Here is a 17,560-nt window from a genome sequence, read left to right as displayed (position 1 = left end):
AAGGTCGACCTAAATGTTGAGATTTGGCCGTCCCCAGCCATATTATCGAAACGAAAGATGGACGCCCATCTTGTTTCGATAATACGGGATGTCCCGCCCCTTCGCCAGGGCGCCCTTAAAGAAGCCAAGAGAGAGATACGTCTGGCGCAAGCAGAAGAACAAATGGCTAGAAATGTAAGGAGGGGTGACAAAAATTTCTTCAGGTATATAAGTGAAAGGAAAATGACTAAAAAGGGAATTGTGAGACTAAAAGATACTGTGAACCGCTATGTGGATAATGATGAAGAAAAAGCAAATTTGCTAAATACATACTTTTGTTCTGTTTTCACAGAAGAAAATCCTGGCGAAGGACCGCGATGGACTGCAAAAAGTACAAATGAGATTGAAGTGGATAGAGCACCATTCACGGAAGAGAGTGTGTATGAACAGCTTGAAAAGCTAAAGGTGGACAAAGCCATGGGACACCCAGGATATTGAGGGAGCTCAGAGAGGTTCTGGCGGGTCCTCTTAAAGATTTGTTTAGTATATCCTTGCATACGGGAGAGGTTCCGAGGGATTGGAGAACGGCGGAGGTGGTCCCTCTTCACAAGAGTGGTGATAGGGAAGAAGCTGGAAACTACAGGCCGGTAAGCCTCACTTCGATTGTTGGAAAAATAATGGAAGCGATGCTGAAGGAAAGGATAGTGAATTTCCTGGAAGCCAATAAGTTGCAAGATCCGAGACAACATGCTTTTACCAAAGGGAAATCGTGCCAAACGAATCTCATTGAGTTCTTTGATTGGGTGACAGGAGAATTGAATCAGGGACGAGCTATGGATGTAATCTACTTAGATTTCAGCAAAGCTTTTGACACGGTTCCCCACAGGAGGCTCTTAAATAAACTGGATGGGCTGAAGATAGGACCCAAAGTGGTGAACTGGATTAGGAACTGGTTGACGGACAGAAGCCAGAGGGTGGTGGTGAATGGAATTCGCTTGGAGGAGGGAAAGGTGAGTAGTGGTGTGCCTCAAGGATCGGTGCTGGTACCGATTCTGTTCAATATATTTGTGAGTGACATTGCCGAAGGGTTAGAAGGTAAAGTTTGCCTATTTGCGGATGATACTAAGATCTGTAACAGAGTGGACACCCGGGAGGGAGTGGAAAACATGAAAAAGGATCTGAGGAAGCTAGAAGAATGGTCTAAGGTTTGGCAATTAAAATTCAATGCGAAGAAATGCAAAGTGATGCACTTAGGGAATAGAAATCCTCGGGAGATGTATGTGTTAGGCGGGGAGAATCTGATAGGTACAGACGGGGAGAGGGATCTTGGGGTGATAGTATCTGAGGATCTGAAGGCGACGAAACAGTGTGACAAGGCAGTGGCCATAGCTAGAAGGTTGTTAGGCTGTTTGGAGAGAGGTGTGACCAGCAGAAGAAAGGAGGTGTTGATGCCCCTGTATAAGTCATTGGTGAGGCCCCACCTAGAGTATTGTGTTCAGTTTTGGAGGCCGTACCTTGCGAAGGATGTAAAAAGAATTGAAGCGGTGCAAAGAAAAGCTACGAGAATGGTAAGGGATTTGCGTTACAAGACGTATGAAGAGAGACTTGATGACCTGAACATGTATACTCTGAAAGAAAGGAGAAACAGGGGTGATATGATACAGACATTCAAATATTTGAAAGTATTAATCCGCAAACGAACCTTTTCCGGAGGTGCGAAGGTGGTAGAACGAGAGGACATGAAATGAGATTGAAGGGGGGCAGACTCAAGAAAAATGTCAGGAAGCATTTTTTCACGGAGAGAGTAGTGGATGCTTGGAATGCCCTCCTGCGGGAGGTGGTGGAAATGAAAATGGTAACAGAATTCAAACACGCGTGGGATAAACATAAAGGAATCCTGTTCAGAAGGAATGGATCCTAAGGAGCTTAGCCAAGAGTGGGTGGCAGAGCCGGTGGCGGGAGGCGGGGATAGTGCTGGTCTGTGCCAGAGCCGGTGGTGGGAGGCGGGAGGCGAGGCTGGTGGTTGGGAGGCGGGGATAGTGCTGGGCAGACTTACACGGTCTGTGCCCTGAAAAGGACAGGTACAAATCAAGGTAAGGTATACACAAAAAGTAGCACATATGAGTTTATCTTGTTGGGCAGACTGGATGGACCATGCAGGTCTTTTTCTGCCATCATTTACTATGTGCAATTACAAAGGTTTATTTATATTATTATTATAAAATGCGTAAAAATTATCCTCCTACTTCCATACAATTACTCAAACATACTCCACTCTCACCACTCATACATCACTACTAAACCTTACATGAATCAAACATCAAGTGTAATCAACAAATGCTATAACACCATTAAAACTAATCATCACATAATAGACACAACTGGCTGAAAACTGCAAAAAACTTGTATTCTATTAAGAGCAACTTGTCCAACAGTTGTCCAGCATGCAAAAATTTGCTCGCTGGAATATATTCAATGTTTTCAATGCGTTACCGGTCCCTTTTTTGTTTGTCTGTATTCTTGTAAGCAGTCAGGCAATTTTGAAGAGTCCCACTGTCGGTGTCACAAACTGCATGCACTGTATCCCTCACATGGGGCTACATCAATTCACCACCTCACTGGAGAGTTTTCTCTAACTGCCAGGCATGTCTCCAGTAAGTCATTATTACATTCATAAAGTTGTGCGGTTCTTCAAACTGTCATGATGATTCTGATATCTCACATATCTCCGCTGTGACCCTACACGGTGCCGTGTTTCGCTCAAACGAGCGTCCTCAGGGGTCTGAACGAGTTTCCAGGAAGCCAAACCAGAATCCCTTAATGGGCTACGAGCCAAACGCTCAAGAACGCCCATACATGCGCCTGTTAGTACCTGAAAGGGGTCAGAGTGCAGACCATAGTTTCATTCCCCTAACTGCTGAGTAATATGACCTCATACATGTCATTTAACTAATCTCCACACCCTTTTACTCAGATTTTCAAGATCTCCTTCATTCTATAACTTGACATCTACATTTCACACAAAGTACATGTGAGAGTTGTAGAATACTAGCACTTAAATGCATCACTGTTACAGTTACGCATGTAAGTGCTAGTGGTGCTAAGCGGTATTCTATCATTTTAGCGCGCAACTCAGTTAGCATGTAAATGCAAGGGGGCATGCAGAGGGGGATCCATCTTTTTTAGGAAGCTTTTGGATTCCTGGTGGCGCTGGATACTAGGAGATGAATAGCATTAACATTTTTTTTGTTTACTATTATTATGCATATTGAATGAATGGCCTTGACTGGAGTTCCTTTTGTTTTGTCTGCTTGTTTTTCTTTTGTGTTTGTTATTCTTGTAAATTGTCTAGATTTGGCTATGCCTTAGATTGGCAATCCAGTAAATTCTAAATAAACATTTACATGTATAGCTTACAGAATACTGGAAGTTATGTGCTAAAGTGTTGTATTTAGGTGCATGCATTTATGCCTGTTATCAACATGGTGTAAGTGGGTATGCCTAAAGTAGGTGCACAGATGCTGACTTACATTAGTATTCTAGAGGCTGATACAGTAGAAGTCCAAAAATATGGACTGCTCGGGGATCGGGTCACTCCGAATTTTTGGACTTTCCATATTCTTAGGCAGTACTTGTTACCCAGCAGCCAGTCCCTCTCTGAGGCCCCCAAAGCTCCCCCGTGACTACACTTCACTCTTCCTTCCCTCCCCTCTCCCCCTCCCTCCCCGCACGGTCCAGCATCTTTCCCTCCACTCCCGGCTTGCCCGCTTGTTCTTTGTTACCTTTCCTAAAGTCTTTGGTGCTGCAGTACTGGCGGCAGCCTTACTCACTGGCTGCATTTGGCATGCAGCAGGCCTTTCCCCTCTGATCTGTTCTGCCCTTCTGATGCAACTTCCTCTTGTTAGAAGGACAGAGTGGGTCAGAAGGGAAATGCCTGCTGTATTCCAGAGGCAGACAGTGAGTAAGCCTGCTGCCAGTAGACTTCAGGAAAGGTAACAAAGGGCAGTGGGCAGGGCCAGGAGTGGGAGGAAAGACGCTGGGCTGTGCGAGGGAGGAATGGAAGGGGGGGGGGGTGTAGCCATGGGGGGACTTGGGAGCCTGGGAGAGTAAAAGAAGCAAGCGCAGTGCTGAGAACGGAGGGAGAAAAGCTGCACCGGGGGGAGAGGGGGAGTAGTCCAGATTCTCAGACAGTCAGTAGGCAATTTTAAAAGGTCTGGGTTCTCGGGTGGTTTGTATTCGGTTCACAGGAGGCAGGCCGACTTAATCTCGCGATCAGTGCTGAGCCTGAATATTTAATGCTGGGCCATTTCTTTTGACCGGCATTGAATATCTGGGAGGTTTTGGCCACTTTAAACTTAACCAGCTAATATTCAGCACTGGCCAGTTATGTTTATAGTGGCCAAAGATAGGCCTGCTCTTTACGCAGTCCGATATGGCCACTTAACTTAGCCAGTGAAGTGCTGAGTATTCGCTATATAGCTGGCTATCTGCTATGAACTGACCGTGAATATTCAGTGGGTGATAGCCTGCTATCCCCCACTGAACATTACAGAATTAACACTCAGCGCACTGCATCTAGGTGCTAAATTTGTGGCATTCAGCTACAGAATTGCCCACTATAAGCTCTTTTGGAAAGAGACACAGCAACTATGTGAATGACCATGTACACCACTGTATGCACAAGTAGCATACAGGAAAAAGAGAAGATTTTGCACTCACCCCAGCCAAGCAGCAGGTATCCTGGAAAGTAGGTCTCCTCAGAGAAAGCCATCACCAGCAGATTGTGCAGGTAGAGCCCCTCCACTAGCAGCCAGTAGTAGTTAGCAACAACACAGTACTGAGTGAGAACCTGTGTTAGGCGGCATCCGATGGTAGCCTTGGCCAGGGGAACAAGAAGATTGTGGTGCAAGGGGTGGTGAAGTGAGAGTATGGGGAATAATGGATGAGGGAGTGAAGAGGCAAGGATAGAGATTTGAGGAACAAGGTATGGGGAAGTGAGGGGATAGGGATCCAACAAGGATGGACAAGTGAGGAGACAAGAAATGAGTGGTTGGGAGGTAAAAACATCAGGGTACAACAGAGAGGCATGGATGAGGAGAGACAGCAGAATGAACAAGTGAAAGATGGGTAGTGAAAAGTTAAAGAAGTGATGAAATAGGAGAGAAAGCAAAAAATTGAGAGGGGCATAAAAGTAGGGAGAGGAGAGAAAGAGGTGTGAAAAGACAGTGGGAGAGACAGCAAGAAAATATTTATTTCCAACATGAACTGTCATTTCTAGGGTTATCATTTGTCCAGTTTTACCCAGACATGTCCTCTTTTTGAGGGCACCGCTGGACATCCAGGCGGGTTTTTCCAGCCTGCCCATTTATCCAGATTTGCGGGCAAGTGGGCAGGCTGAGGCAGGCGCTGGTGGGGCCTTGGGGTGTCTTCCCCTCCCTTATCATGCTCTGGTGGTCTAATGGCCTCATCTTCGGGGCAGGAAAGGACCCCACTCTTTCCTGCCTGGTGATGCTGCTCCCGCTTGCTGCCGGTGTTGCTTCAAAATGGCTTCCGAGACTTCAAGGGGCGGCCTCGCAAGACCTCTATGGAAGTGTTGTCAGGTCACCACTTTAAGTCTCAACAGCCATTTTAAAGCAGTGCCAGCAGCGAGTAGGCAGCGAAATCGCCAGGCAGGAAAGAATGGGGTCCTTTAATATCCCAAAGAGGCCACTAGACCACCAGGGCACGATAAGGTAGGGGAAGGGAGGGGAGATGGATTATGGATGGAATGTGGGTAGGGGATATGGGAGGCTTTCTTTGGGGGGGATCAAGCTGACTGTGTGGCATGGGGGTGGGGAGGGGGTGTGGCAGAGGGTGTGGTGGGAGGGGAGGGGCGTGTCTATTGGTGTCATCTTTTATGTCAAGGCAAATATGGTAAGCCTAGCCATTCCTTTGCGTGCCTGACATCTGTCAAAATAGATCTGCTGGTTGCTCTTCTTAGTACCAGCGCTTCCTATTTGGATAGGCTGAGGCTGGAGGAGATGCGAGTAGCTCTCATGCTCCATGCTTCATGCTGCTGCACTATTCCCCACAATGCTTCTTGCTGGGAGATGTTCTCTGGTGTTGCATGCTTATGTGAACTTGTTCTTAGATGCACAGGTCTGGTATAGACTGGGCTTTCCCTAGCTGACTGATTCAACTATGCTGCTCATACATACCTCATCACTGACTAAGTGGTAGAAGTCCCCATTGTCATGAATTGCCCGTCTCAGATGGATTTTCAGCAGCTTGTCACGTGTCAGGATAGAGAGGGCTCGCAGCATGAAGGAGACAAATAGATTCATATGGATGTAGTTACGGGTGCATCTTAGCTTCCTGCAGGGGCAGGGACAGAAGAAAGACAGTACAGGTGAGAGAAGCAAAAATCTGAACTTTGAACAGGTCAGGTGAAAGAGAGCATGGAGCCTGACAAACCGCTACAGCAGTGCATAGCTAGGTGGGGCCACGGGGCCTGGCCCCCCCCAATTTCATACGGGCCCCTGGTTTTGCTGGCCCCCGCTAGCTGAAACCGTCTTCAGCGCCAGTCTCTGGTGCGCCATGTTCCCTGCCCTGTGCTCTTTCTTCCTCCTGACGTCTTGCACATTCCTTTAAGTGAAACTGAGCATACTCAGTTTCACGTAAAGGAGCGTGCACAGGATGTCAATAAGAAGAAAGAGCAGGGCAGCGAATGCTGCTGCGCCGGAGTCCAGCGCTGAAGAAGGCTTCGGCTGGTGGGGGTTGGGGACCCCCGCCACCAAAGGTATTTACTTTTTCGGGGGGAAGCGATGAGGCGGTGAGGGGAAGCAGTGAGGGGAGGGGTGAGGCGGCAGGCTGAAATGTGCCTCCCCACCGTGGGCTCTGGCCCCCTCCCACTGCGAGGTCTGGCTACACCCCTGCCCTACAGTATGAACTCAATGTGAGTTAGTCCTGGTTGAATAATAACAGCTAGGGCAGGGTGCCTGAGCTTTCATTCCCTTCCACCCAAAGTGAGATCCTTCTCCAACTAAGGTCTTCAGCACCAAGCACAAAAAGAAATCCTCGAATGAACAGGATGGAGGTGAATGGGTTTTCCACTCTATTGACAGAGGATAGTAGAATGACTGACAAGAAACTGGACATACCTGAAGGCAAGGAGCATGAAGATAGCAAGGGTCAGTGCAGCCAGGGATAACGAGTACCCAACGGTGTACATCTGTTGAAAATGTTCAAGAATCCTCATTCGCATCTGGAAGAGAGAATGGAGACCATCAGAGAACCTAGGATCTGTGTGAATCTTACTTTTGCGTTTCTAAACTTCAGCATGTTCAACTCTCTGCTTTTCTTCTTTATCTATCTTCATATCCGCCCCCCCCCCCCCCCCCCACACACACACTTTTTTAGTTTTACCTCATTAGCCTGTATCCAGCTTGGTCGATGATGTAAGCTTCCCTTCCCCTCTTCTTCCAATCTGCACTTTCTGTCTTCTTTTTCCCCTCTCCATGTCCATTGTTTTTGCTTTGGTACCCCCTTCTCTTGCCTCCTCTCCTTCCCCTGAGACTGACCTGAGAGTATGCATCCTCCTCATCCTCCTTCTTCTCGCACTGGGAATGATCCCTCCAGGGTCCACCCAGCTCATCCATCACCCACTGGCCATCTGGATCACACTTCCGCAAAACAAAACCATCTTTCACTGCAAGAGTAGGGGAAGACAGACATGTGGGATGGAAATTTTTGCAGCAGCATCACCTATCCTCTTCTCTCTTTTTCTTCTTACCAGCCTGAACCCTCCTCTTCATTATCCACGTTCTCACCCCCCCCCCCCCCACCCATACCTCTTCTTCTTTTGCTTTGCCATTATATCTTTCCATTGAATGGCATGAATGGCAGGATCATAAGGGAAGGAAATTTAAGAGCAGCAAGACATTTCTTAAATTAGTGGCTGAGTCCAGAGACACACCCAGCCAGTCAGATTTTCAGGCTGCCCACCATAAATATGAATAAGATCAATCTGCATGTGCTACCTCCATTGTATGCAAATTGATTGTTTGTATAGTCATTATGGCTATCCTGAAATCCAAACCTTTTAGCTGTGCTGTGAGGACTGGATTGAAAATCCCTACTATTGCAAATGCCACTGGCTCCCTCAGTGGAGGGCTGCCAACTTGTCTAGGTCAATCTGACAAGGCTGATCCTATGTTGGCTTGTCCCATGGCATAAACTGAGTTAAGAAAATGCAGCAAGAACAGGGCTGAATTGCCTGTCCTGGCTGACATGGGTGATGTGGCAACTCCACACTAGTTCCGGTGACTATAAATAGTTCCTTTAAGACATACCTGAACACTCCCCAAAAAATCTTAAAGTGATCATTCTAATTCTTAGTGAACTGTTCATGTAGCTCCTGCGGAAATACCAGGCTGACAGATGTTTGATTTTTTTTTGGCCTGGTGACTCCACTTATCTCTTTTTTTTTTTTTTTTGCATTTCATTCAGAGTCAGTGCTGGAATCCTAGTGCATGAACTTTCACTCACAAATACTGGGGGACTCCCCCCCCCCCACTTGTTAATGGACCCTCCCTTCCACTGTTCCTAGATTGATTGTTGCAGTGATGATTCAGAAGGTAAGAATCATACACCAGAACTCTATATGATGGGTTATGAACCTGCCCAGTAGGTGTTGCCTTTATTGGTGGCCATGATTTCCTCACCCAGGGGCTCTGAATACTGTCTGCATGGGATCTTTAGTTTTGGCTGGCCTAGGGTGCAGAAGAACTGATCCAGATATCAAAGCAGAGACCTTCTGCATGGAAGTGAATGTTTTCCACTGGGTTGGTCCTGGTCTAATTCTCCTCCATCCCTGCCTGATGATTTTGTGACCTGTCATGCTGACTTCAAATGGAGTGTACCGGGCTACAAGTTCAAAAAATAGGACCATCAAAAAGGTCTCTGATCTGGAGTTGCTTTACACTCTTCTGATTCTCATCCTGAGTGGATCCTGTTCATCAAATGCTCACCAAAACTTTGAAAAAGTGCTGGGGTGAGGAGAGGAATGGCATAGAATGAAATAAAGATGAGAGGGGAGAGGGGAGAGGGGCTCTACAGCTTGTATCATGAAATGTAGGTTGTCAATAATGCTTATGGTCTGCAGATAAAAGGGGGCCTGGATTGACTCACCTTGGTCCTGCCAGGGTAGGTAACTGGGGCAGGGTACTTTCACTGTGGTATTGGGGAGGCCATCTTCCCAGCAAGCATACATGTCAAAGGTCCGGTTGCAAAAGATACCTGAAATACAGATCATGAGATCAAGTGGACCCTAAAGCCAAGGCACTGAATTTCTGAGAAGCCTTCTCCCCCAGGCTGTGAGCTAGAGAAAATCTCATTCTATACAAGGTTCGAGTACTGAACCAATGGAATATCTTTATGGTCAGAATACTATGAGGAAATTTTAAAACAATCCAGGAACATAAGACCAATGTTGAATAAGCCCATGGCGGTAAGCATTAGCCCTGGATATTCAATGCCAGGCCATGTACGGGCACGGGCATTGAATATCTAGGGCTAATTCAGCATGTGCTAGTCACTGGATTTTATGTGGGTTGTGGCTGATGTTCAGCTGGGAATGGACCCGCATAAGGTATCTGGCCAGGTCCTGATGCCCCCAATTCTGATCCCTCAGGAACATCAACATACCACTCCTATTGATCACCCCCTCCCTCCCAAACTCCAGAACATCAACAACAGCCCCTCCCAGGATCTTTTCTCCCTCCTTCCCACCCCTCTGAATATCAACAATTCCCCCCCCCCCCCCCACACACTCAGGATCCGCCTATCTGCCTGATTCCTGGTGGTCTAGTGAAGAATGGGGGCGGAACAGAGATTAGAACACTTCAGGCCAGTACCTGGAAGTTATGCTGCTGCCAGCTGATATTCAGTGCCAGCACTTGCATTGAATATTGTGGGATCCACATAACTGCTGGTTCCTCCCCAACTCACTCCTGCAATGCCCCTATGTGGCTCGGTTCCAAAATAGCTGGTTAGTGCTGATATTCGATGGCACTGCCCAATTAAATGCCATTGAATATCATCAGCCAGCCCCAAGTGATTTAAGTATGCAGGAGCCTTTCCTGCCCGCTTAAATTACTTTGAATATCAACCCATTCAACACCAACAAGAAAGGACTTAAAGATCTGAGCTCCCTATCACATTATAAACCATAAAATTCTAGTGCTTTCTCACCTTCTGATCATCCATCTATCTCTCCCTCTCTTCTTCCTTCCTCCCTCCTACCTTTCCCTTTGGGACTGACATTGGAATGCTTTTATGTTTCATTTATATATGTCACGTCTGTGGCCGTGACCACCTTCAGCCTTACCTTCTTTCTGGGGGTCAGCAGCTCTGCTGGCTTCTGTCTGTATTTGTGTTTGTCTTGTCTCTAGTCTCTGTGCTGATTGCTTCACTAGACCTCACCTGTGTGGGCTATGCCTCTCTAGGAAGCCAGCATCTAAGAAGGCTGCCACCGGCTCTGTGCCAGCTTCCAAAATGGCTCCTGCTTGTCTTTCCTGTGGGCTCACTTCCTATGTGTGTCAAGCCTCTCTTTGGGGTCAGTGTACTTCCTGCTTCTGTCCTACTGCTGGTGACTCATCAGTGAGAGCCTTCATAAGGAAGTGCTGTGCTTGCAGTCAGGGCCTTTGCATAAGTGTTATGCTCTTAGGCCAGGTCAGGTTAGTAAGTGTCTGCTGCACTACTGCTTAGCCTCTCTCTGGGTTCCAGCCCAGTTTCTTTCTGTGTCTGTGTCTCTGTTGTCCTTCCGTGGGGGGTCTTCCCTGCCACTGTCTGTCTGTGGACTGCAGGTCCTTCCTGGCTTACCCTGTGTTTGGGGTGAAGCCTCTGTTCCTGGCTTACCCTGGGTTGGGGTGAAGCCTTTGTCCGGGTTTGTTCTCTGTCTGTTTGCGAAGCCTCAGCCTTTGTGAGTTCCCACTTGGTGTGGGGAGTGGCTGTGGCTTCAGACCCTTGGCCTGTTCTTCCTGGTTTACTCTGTTCGCTCTGTTGCCTATCCTGAACCCTGCTTGTATATCCTGTGTGCATATCCTGAATCCTGTATCTGTCTAGCTAGTGTGTATTTCCTGGGTGATTATTCCTGTATCCGGTCTCCACCTAGCTAGAGGGTTTACCCTGTAGGTATTCCCGGATCCCTGTTCTGCCTAGTGTGTTTGCTGCCCTAGTCCTTGCTCCTGCTAGCTTCTGTACGCCTTATATTCCTTGGTCTGTCTTCTGGGTCTTGCTAGTGGCTGTGCAGCAGCACACTGTCTGAGTCTAGTTCTGTGCCCTGTCGTCCTCGTGTATCCCAGACCCAGGGTGGGTTCTCTGGATCTTCAGGTCCTGCCTTATCCTGCAAGTCCTGCCAGCCGCCTGCACTTCAGAGCTCAACTCCGGAGGAACGGTGGCTAGGTGCAGGTGAAGCTGTTCCTGTCTCATCTGTTCTAGTTGCCTGCCTTGTACTACTCCAGTCCAGAGTTCCAGTACTGCTCTTCTGTGTTTCCAGTCCCGAGGTGGTCTTGCCTGCCGCTGCCACTCCTCGGCAGGGGCCCAAGGGCTCATGAACTCCAGTCCTGCCTCGAGGACCTGACAGAATGCCAAGGCCCTCGAGAACGCAACAATATATGAGCTATTCTGATATTGTCGTCTTTTGCTCATACTGTCCTGATTTGAGGAAGAAGGTTCTGGCCTTCAAAAGCCAGTCAAAAAATGGATTGTTAGTCCAATAAAAAAAGGTATCATCTTATTTTATTTTATTGTTTTATTTTTATTTTTGATCTTTACAGTGGACCAACATGACAACCACACTACTTTATCCAACCTGCAATGAAGCACCATGGTTGCTATGTTAGTCCACTTAAACAGACACAGAAATCAAGGTTAACAGATAAAAAGTAGAAGGGTGTCACCTCTTTTTTTTTTTTTAGGTTTGTTTTTATTTATGAAACAGTAAGAAATGAGTGTGCTTGAGTGAAACAGGAGGTTAAAGAAGATGATGACATCATCAGTGAGACTCCAGCAAGCACTGTTCCCTCTAAGTTGAGTAGGAGTCTGCCATCTACAGTTCTGCCAGTGGGGGGTGCTGTTTTACTATCACATTTCCAATAGTGAGGGACAGGCAAGTTCTGCAGGACTCCAGAGAACACAATATTGAAGCATCACCCCCCCCCCCCCCCCCCCCATTGGCAGCAATGCAGTTGGAGGACTCATAAGAACATAAGAATAGCCATACTGGGTCAGATCAATAGTCCATTTAGCCCAGTATTCTGTTTGTAACAGTGACCAATCCAGGTCAGAAGTACCTGGCAGAAACCTTGCTCAGCTTAGAGGAAACAGTGCCAGCAAGAGTTCTGTGTTGCATGCTAGAAGTCAGACCTTCAGAAGAATGGTGATGGGATAATTTCAATCAAACTCTGCCTATGTGCAAAGTCTGCAGGTACTTTGCACCTAATTTCAAAGGGAAAGCATATGGAGGCATCAGTACTGGGACCGACTGTATGTAATATATTTGTAAGTGACATTGCCAATGGGATAGAAGGGAAAATTTGTCTTTTTGCGGATGACATGAAGATTGTTAACAGAGTGAACATCCTGGAGGGACCATGAGAAGAGATCTCCAAAAATTAGAAGTGTAGAGGGGTTCAGAAATCCAAAGAAGATGTGTGAAATATGAGGTGAGAGATTCATATGCTCATTCCAGGAGAGAGACTTTGAGGTCATGGTGTCTGAGGATCTCATGATGGTGAAACAATGTCATTTTTGTGCGCCTACACACCATTGGAGGAGCCACACTGCTAATCATTTTCTTTGCCTGAATGTGCCAATGTGTGGATGTTGTGTTTCCTCAAGTATAAAGTGACTAATGGTGCTGTTTGGACCAAGATGGTATTGGCCCTTCCCACAGCAAGGTTGTTAGATAGGGTGATAGATCTGCTACACAAAGACTCCTGAGGCAGGTGTTTTGGCGCCGAAACACAGCAGCTGTCTCGAGTCGTTTGGTATTTTTCAATAAAAATCTGGAATTGTACATACGTCTCCCTCGTTGTTTGGAAAGAGCCAGCTTACCCTACTCCTTTTTCTTGCTTGCAGCAAAATAATGTGACATGGCAGTAGCTATGGCCAGAAGGATGCTGGGCTCCATAGAGAGAGGTATAAGCTGCAGAAGAAAGGAGGTTTTGATGCCCCTTTACAAGTCATTGGTGAGGCTCCACTTGGAGTATCATATTCAGTTTTGGAGGTCGTATCTCACTAAAAGTGTAAAAAGACTTGAAGTGGGTCAAAGAAAAGCGATGAAAATGGTATGCAGTTTGCCTCATAAGAGAAAAGACTTGATACCTAAATATGTACACCTTAGAGGAAGGGAGGGATAGGGGTGATATGATACAAAATTCAAATATTTGAAAAGTATTAATACACAAACAAACCTTTTCCAGAGTCGAGAAATAGGCAGAACTAGAGGACATGAATGAAAATTGCAGGGGTTTCGACTTAAGAGTAACATCAAGAAGCAGTTTTTCATGGAGAGAGTGGTCGATGCCCTCCCATGGGAGGTGGTGGAGATGAAAACAGTAACGGAATTCAAACATACATGGATAAACACAAAGGAATCCTGTACTGAAAGAGAATGGAAGCAAAACAAATTTAGTGGTAATTAGATGGCAGTAATTGGGATATAAGGCCAGATTTCTACAGTCTGTACCCAGTTATGATTAGAGATATCTGGATAGGCTGGCATGGCAATTCAAGTACTTGGGGAACAAGGGCAATGTTGAGCAGACTTCTACAGTCTGTGCCCCAATTATAGCTAGACAGATCTTGATGGGCTAGAGGGGGTTGGAGTGGGCTTCAATAGCAACTCCAGTAGTGGGGAATAAGAGCAGGGCAGATTTCTACGGTCTGTGCCCTGAAAATGGTAGGGACAGATCAAGATCAAGTATGCATATATTATATCACATCATATATATGTCATGAGTTTATCTTGTTGAAAGACTTGAGGAACCATGCAGCTCTTTATGTGCCATCATCTACTGTGTTAGAGTGTGTGTATGTGCATGGGCAGGGCCAGTGTTGGAGTATTATGTGTCCTAGGCAAATGGTTAGCCTTGTACCCCCCTCAATTATTTTTCAGACCCTGGCCCACCTCCCTGAGATTTTGATACTTAAACTCAACAATCATCGTCAACCCATTACCCCTTCCATAGCAATCCTGTAAAATTGTTAAACTACACATTATGCTTCTTTGGAAGAAGCTTTATGGATCGTCCTGGAAAGAAAAGATGGAACCTGTATCCACACGGGGGTTATCTACAGACCTCCTGCGCAAATGGAGAAATTAGACAAGGATTTGATAGAAGATATTCAAAAGATTGGTATGAAAGGGGAGGTGCTACTTTTGGGAGATTTCAATTTGTCTGATGTGGATTGGAACATCCCATCTGCAGAATTGGAAAGAAGTAGGGAGATTGTGAATGCCTGTCAAAGTGCCTTGCTCAGACAAATGGTGATGAAACCCACGAGGGAAGGGTCAATGCTAGATCTAGTGCTCACGAATGGGGGTAGTGTTTCCAATATCCGGGTGGGTGCTCACCTATGTAATGGTGATCATCACACCGTATGGTTTGAAATAAGGGTGAAGGCAGAGTACGGATGCACAAAACTCAAAGTATTGGATTTCAGACATACTGATTTTGATAAAATGGGGGAATACCTGAAGAAGGAGCTGTTGGCGTGGGAAGGCGCAGAAGATGTGGAAAAACAGTGGTCCAAGCTAAAGGCTGCTCTAAATATGGTGACTGATCTTTTTGTGAGGAAAGTAAACAAAAACAAGAGAAGCAGGAAGCCTATATGGTTCTCCAAACAAATAGCTGAAAAAATAAGAGCAAAAGACTTTTTCTTCAAGAAATACAAAAGAATGCAACGAGAGGATCACGGAAAAGATTATCGGATTAAACTCAAAGAAGTGAAGAGGGAAATACGGCTAGCGAAAGCGCGAGTGGAAGAAAAAATGGCTAAAGATGTAAAGAGAGATGACAAGACCTTTTTCAGATATATTGGAGAAAGTAGAAGAGATAGGAATGGAATTGCGAGACTGAAAGATAATGAGAATGGCTATGTGGAGAGTGATGAAGATAAAGCGAACGTGCTAAACAATTATTTCTCTTTGGTGTTCACGGAAGAAAATCCTGGAGAAGGACCGTGGTTAGCTGCCGAGGGAACGTCTGGGAATGGAGCGGATACTGCTCCGTTTACGGAAGAAAATTTGTAAACAGCTTGAGAATCTGAAGGTGGACAAAGCTAAGGGGCTGGATGGGATACATCCCAGGATACTGAGGAAGCTCAGGAAGGTCCTGGCGGGACCTCTTAAAGATTTATTTAATAGATCTTTAGAGACGGGAGAGGTTCCGCAGGATTGGAGATGAGCGGATGTGGTCCCTCTTCATAAAAGTGGAGACAGGGAAGACGTGGGAAACTACAGACCTTCACGTTGGTGGTAGGGAAAATAATGGAGTCGCTGCTGAAAGAAAGGATAGTTAACTTTCTAGAAGCCGACAGGTTACAGGAACCGAGGCAACATGGCTTTGCCAAAGGAAAATCCTGCCAAACAAATCTTATTGACTTCTTTGACTGGGTGACCAAAGAACTGGATGAAGGATGTGCGCTAGATGTAATCTATTTGGACTTCAGCAAAGCCTTTGATCCGGTCCCCCACAGAAGACTCACGAATAAGTTGAAAGGGTTGAACTTAGGACCGAAAGTGGTGAACTGGATAAGAAACTGGTTGACCGACAGGTGGCAGAGGGTGGTGGTAAATGGAATCTGCTCAGAGGAAAGGAAGGTGAGCAGTGGAGTTCCTCAGGGATCGGTGCTGGGGCCTATTCTGTTTAATATATTTGTGGGAGATATTGCTGAAGGGTTGGAAGGAAAGGTGTGCCCTTTTGCAGATGACATGAAAATAGCCAATAGAGTGGATACCCTGGAGGGAGTAGAAAGGATGAGAAGGGATCTCTGAACCTTAGAAGAATGGTCGAGGGTCTGACAATTAAAATTTAATTCTATTCCTTTCAGGGAAAATACTCTAGTTATTGAAGTACAGATATTATTAGATCACCAATAAAGTACTCACACTACAACTATATTATCAATTTTTACAAAATATTCTTTTAATTTTTTGTCATATGGATATGTTCATATTTCCTATCCCACAACAAGTAACCTCAGTACTCCTTGCATACTAGTCCAACACCCGCTCACATTCTTTCTTATCTACCATGTTCATCTGTTCCCTCTCGCCAATGTTCTTAATCATTACAGTTTTAAATATATTCAAAATACAACATTCAATTAGATATGTTCACCATATGTGAGCGGGTGTTGGACTAGTATGCAAGGAGTACTGAGGTTATTTGTTGCGGGATAGGAAATATGAACATATCCATATGACAAAAAATTAAAAGAATATTTTGTAAAAATTGATAATATAGTTGTAGTGTGAGTACTTTATTGGTGATCTAATTAAAATTTAATGCCAAGAAGTGTAGAGTGATGCACTTGGGGTGCAGAAACCCGAAAGAGAGATACCGAATAGGAGGGGAGAGATTAGTAAGCTCGACTCAGGAGAAAGACCTTGGAGTGTTGGTGTCTGAGGATCTAATGATGAAGAAACAATGCGATAAGGCAACAGCCACAAGGATGCTAGACTGTATAGAGAGGGGCATAACCAGCAGAAGAAAGGAGGTGTTGATGCCCCTTTACAAGTCGTTGGTGAGGCCTCACTTGGAGTATTGTGTTCAGTTTTGGAGGCCGTACCTTGCTAAAGATGTAAAAAGACTGGAAGCGGTGCAAAGAAAAGCTACAAAAATGGTATGGGATTTGCATTGCAAACCGTACGAGGCGAGACTTGCTGACCTGAACATGTATACCTTAGGCTTAGAGGAAAGGAGAAACAGGGGTGACATAATACAGACGTTCAAATATTTGAAAGGTATTAATCTGCAAATGAACCTTTTTTGGAGATGAGAAGGCAGTAGTACTAGAGGACATGAATTGAGGTTGAAGGGGGGCAGACTCAGGACTAATGTCAGGAAGTATTTTTTTCACGGAGAGGGTGGTGGATATGTGGAATGCCCTCCCATGGGAGGTGGTGGAAATGAAAACAGTAATGGAATTCAAACACGCGTGAGATAAACACAAAGGAATCCTGTTTAGAAGGAATGGTTCCGCGGAATCTTAGCGGAGATTGGGTGGCGACGCCGGTAATTGGGAAACAAAATGGGAGCTGGGCAGACTTCTACGGTCTATGCCTGCCTGTGACTGAATAGATAGGGATGGGCTGGAGTGTAAATTTTACGGGGCTTCAACATTAGCTCTAGAACTTAGTACAAGAACAGTGCTGGGTAGACTTCTACGGTCTATGCCCTGAGAAAGGCAAGGACAAATAAAAATCGGGTATACATATAAAGTATCACATACCATGTAAATGAGTTTATCTTGTTGGGCAGACTGGATGGACCGTACAGGTCTTTATCTGCCGTCATTTACAATGTTACTATCT

The 17,560-nt window shown here is 45.8% G+C and overlaps 1 protein-coding gene across 1 annotated transcript in view; it reads right to left on the bottom strand.

The window, feature by feature from the left end:
• GIPR (gastric inhibitory polypeptide receptor) overlaps positions 1 to 17,560 on the bottom strand; it is a 246,513-nt gene that overhangs the window by 108,769 nt on the left and 120,184 nt on the right. Inside the window, exons 5-9 of the mRNA XM_030219790.1 lie at positions 9,148 to 9,255; positions 7,539 to 7,666; positions 7,119 to 7,222; positions 6,177 to 6,333; positions 4,699 to 4,855 (exon numbers count right to left, since the gene is read on the bottom strand). Of these exons, the coding sequence (XP_030075650.1) occupies positions 4,699 to 4,855; positions 6,177 to 6,333; positions 7,119 to 7,222; positions 7,539 to 7,666; positions 9,148 to 9,255 (654 nt within the window). The remainder of the gene's footprint in view (positions 1 to 4,698; positions 4,856 to 6,176; positions 6,334 to 7,118; positions 7,223 to 7,538; positions 7,667 to 9,147; positions 9,256 to 17,560) is intronic.

Source organism: Microcaecilia unicolor, chromosome 11 (assembly GCF_901765095.1).
Source record: "Microcaecilia unicolor chromosome 11, aMicUni1.1, whole genome shotgun sequence".
NCBI classification, from domain to species: Eukaryota; Metazoa; Chordata; class Amphibia; order Gymnophiona; family Siphonopidae; genus Microcaecilia; species Microcaecilia unicolor.
The sequence above is the reverse complement of the archived record's forward strand: the minus strand, read 5'-3'. Positions and strand labels throughout refer to the sequence as shown.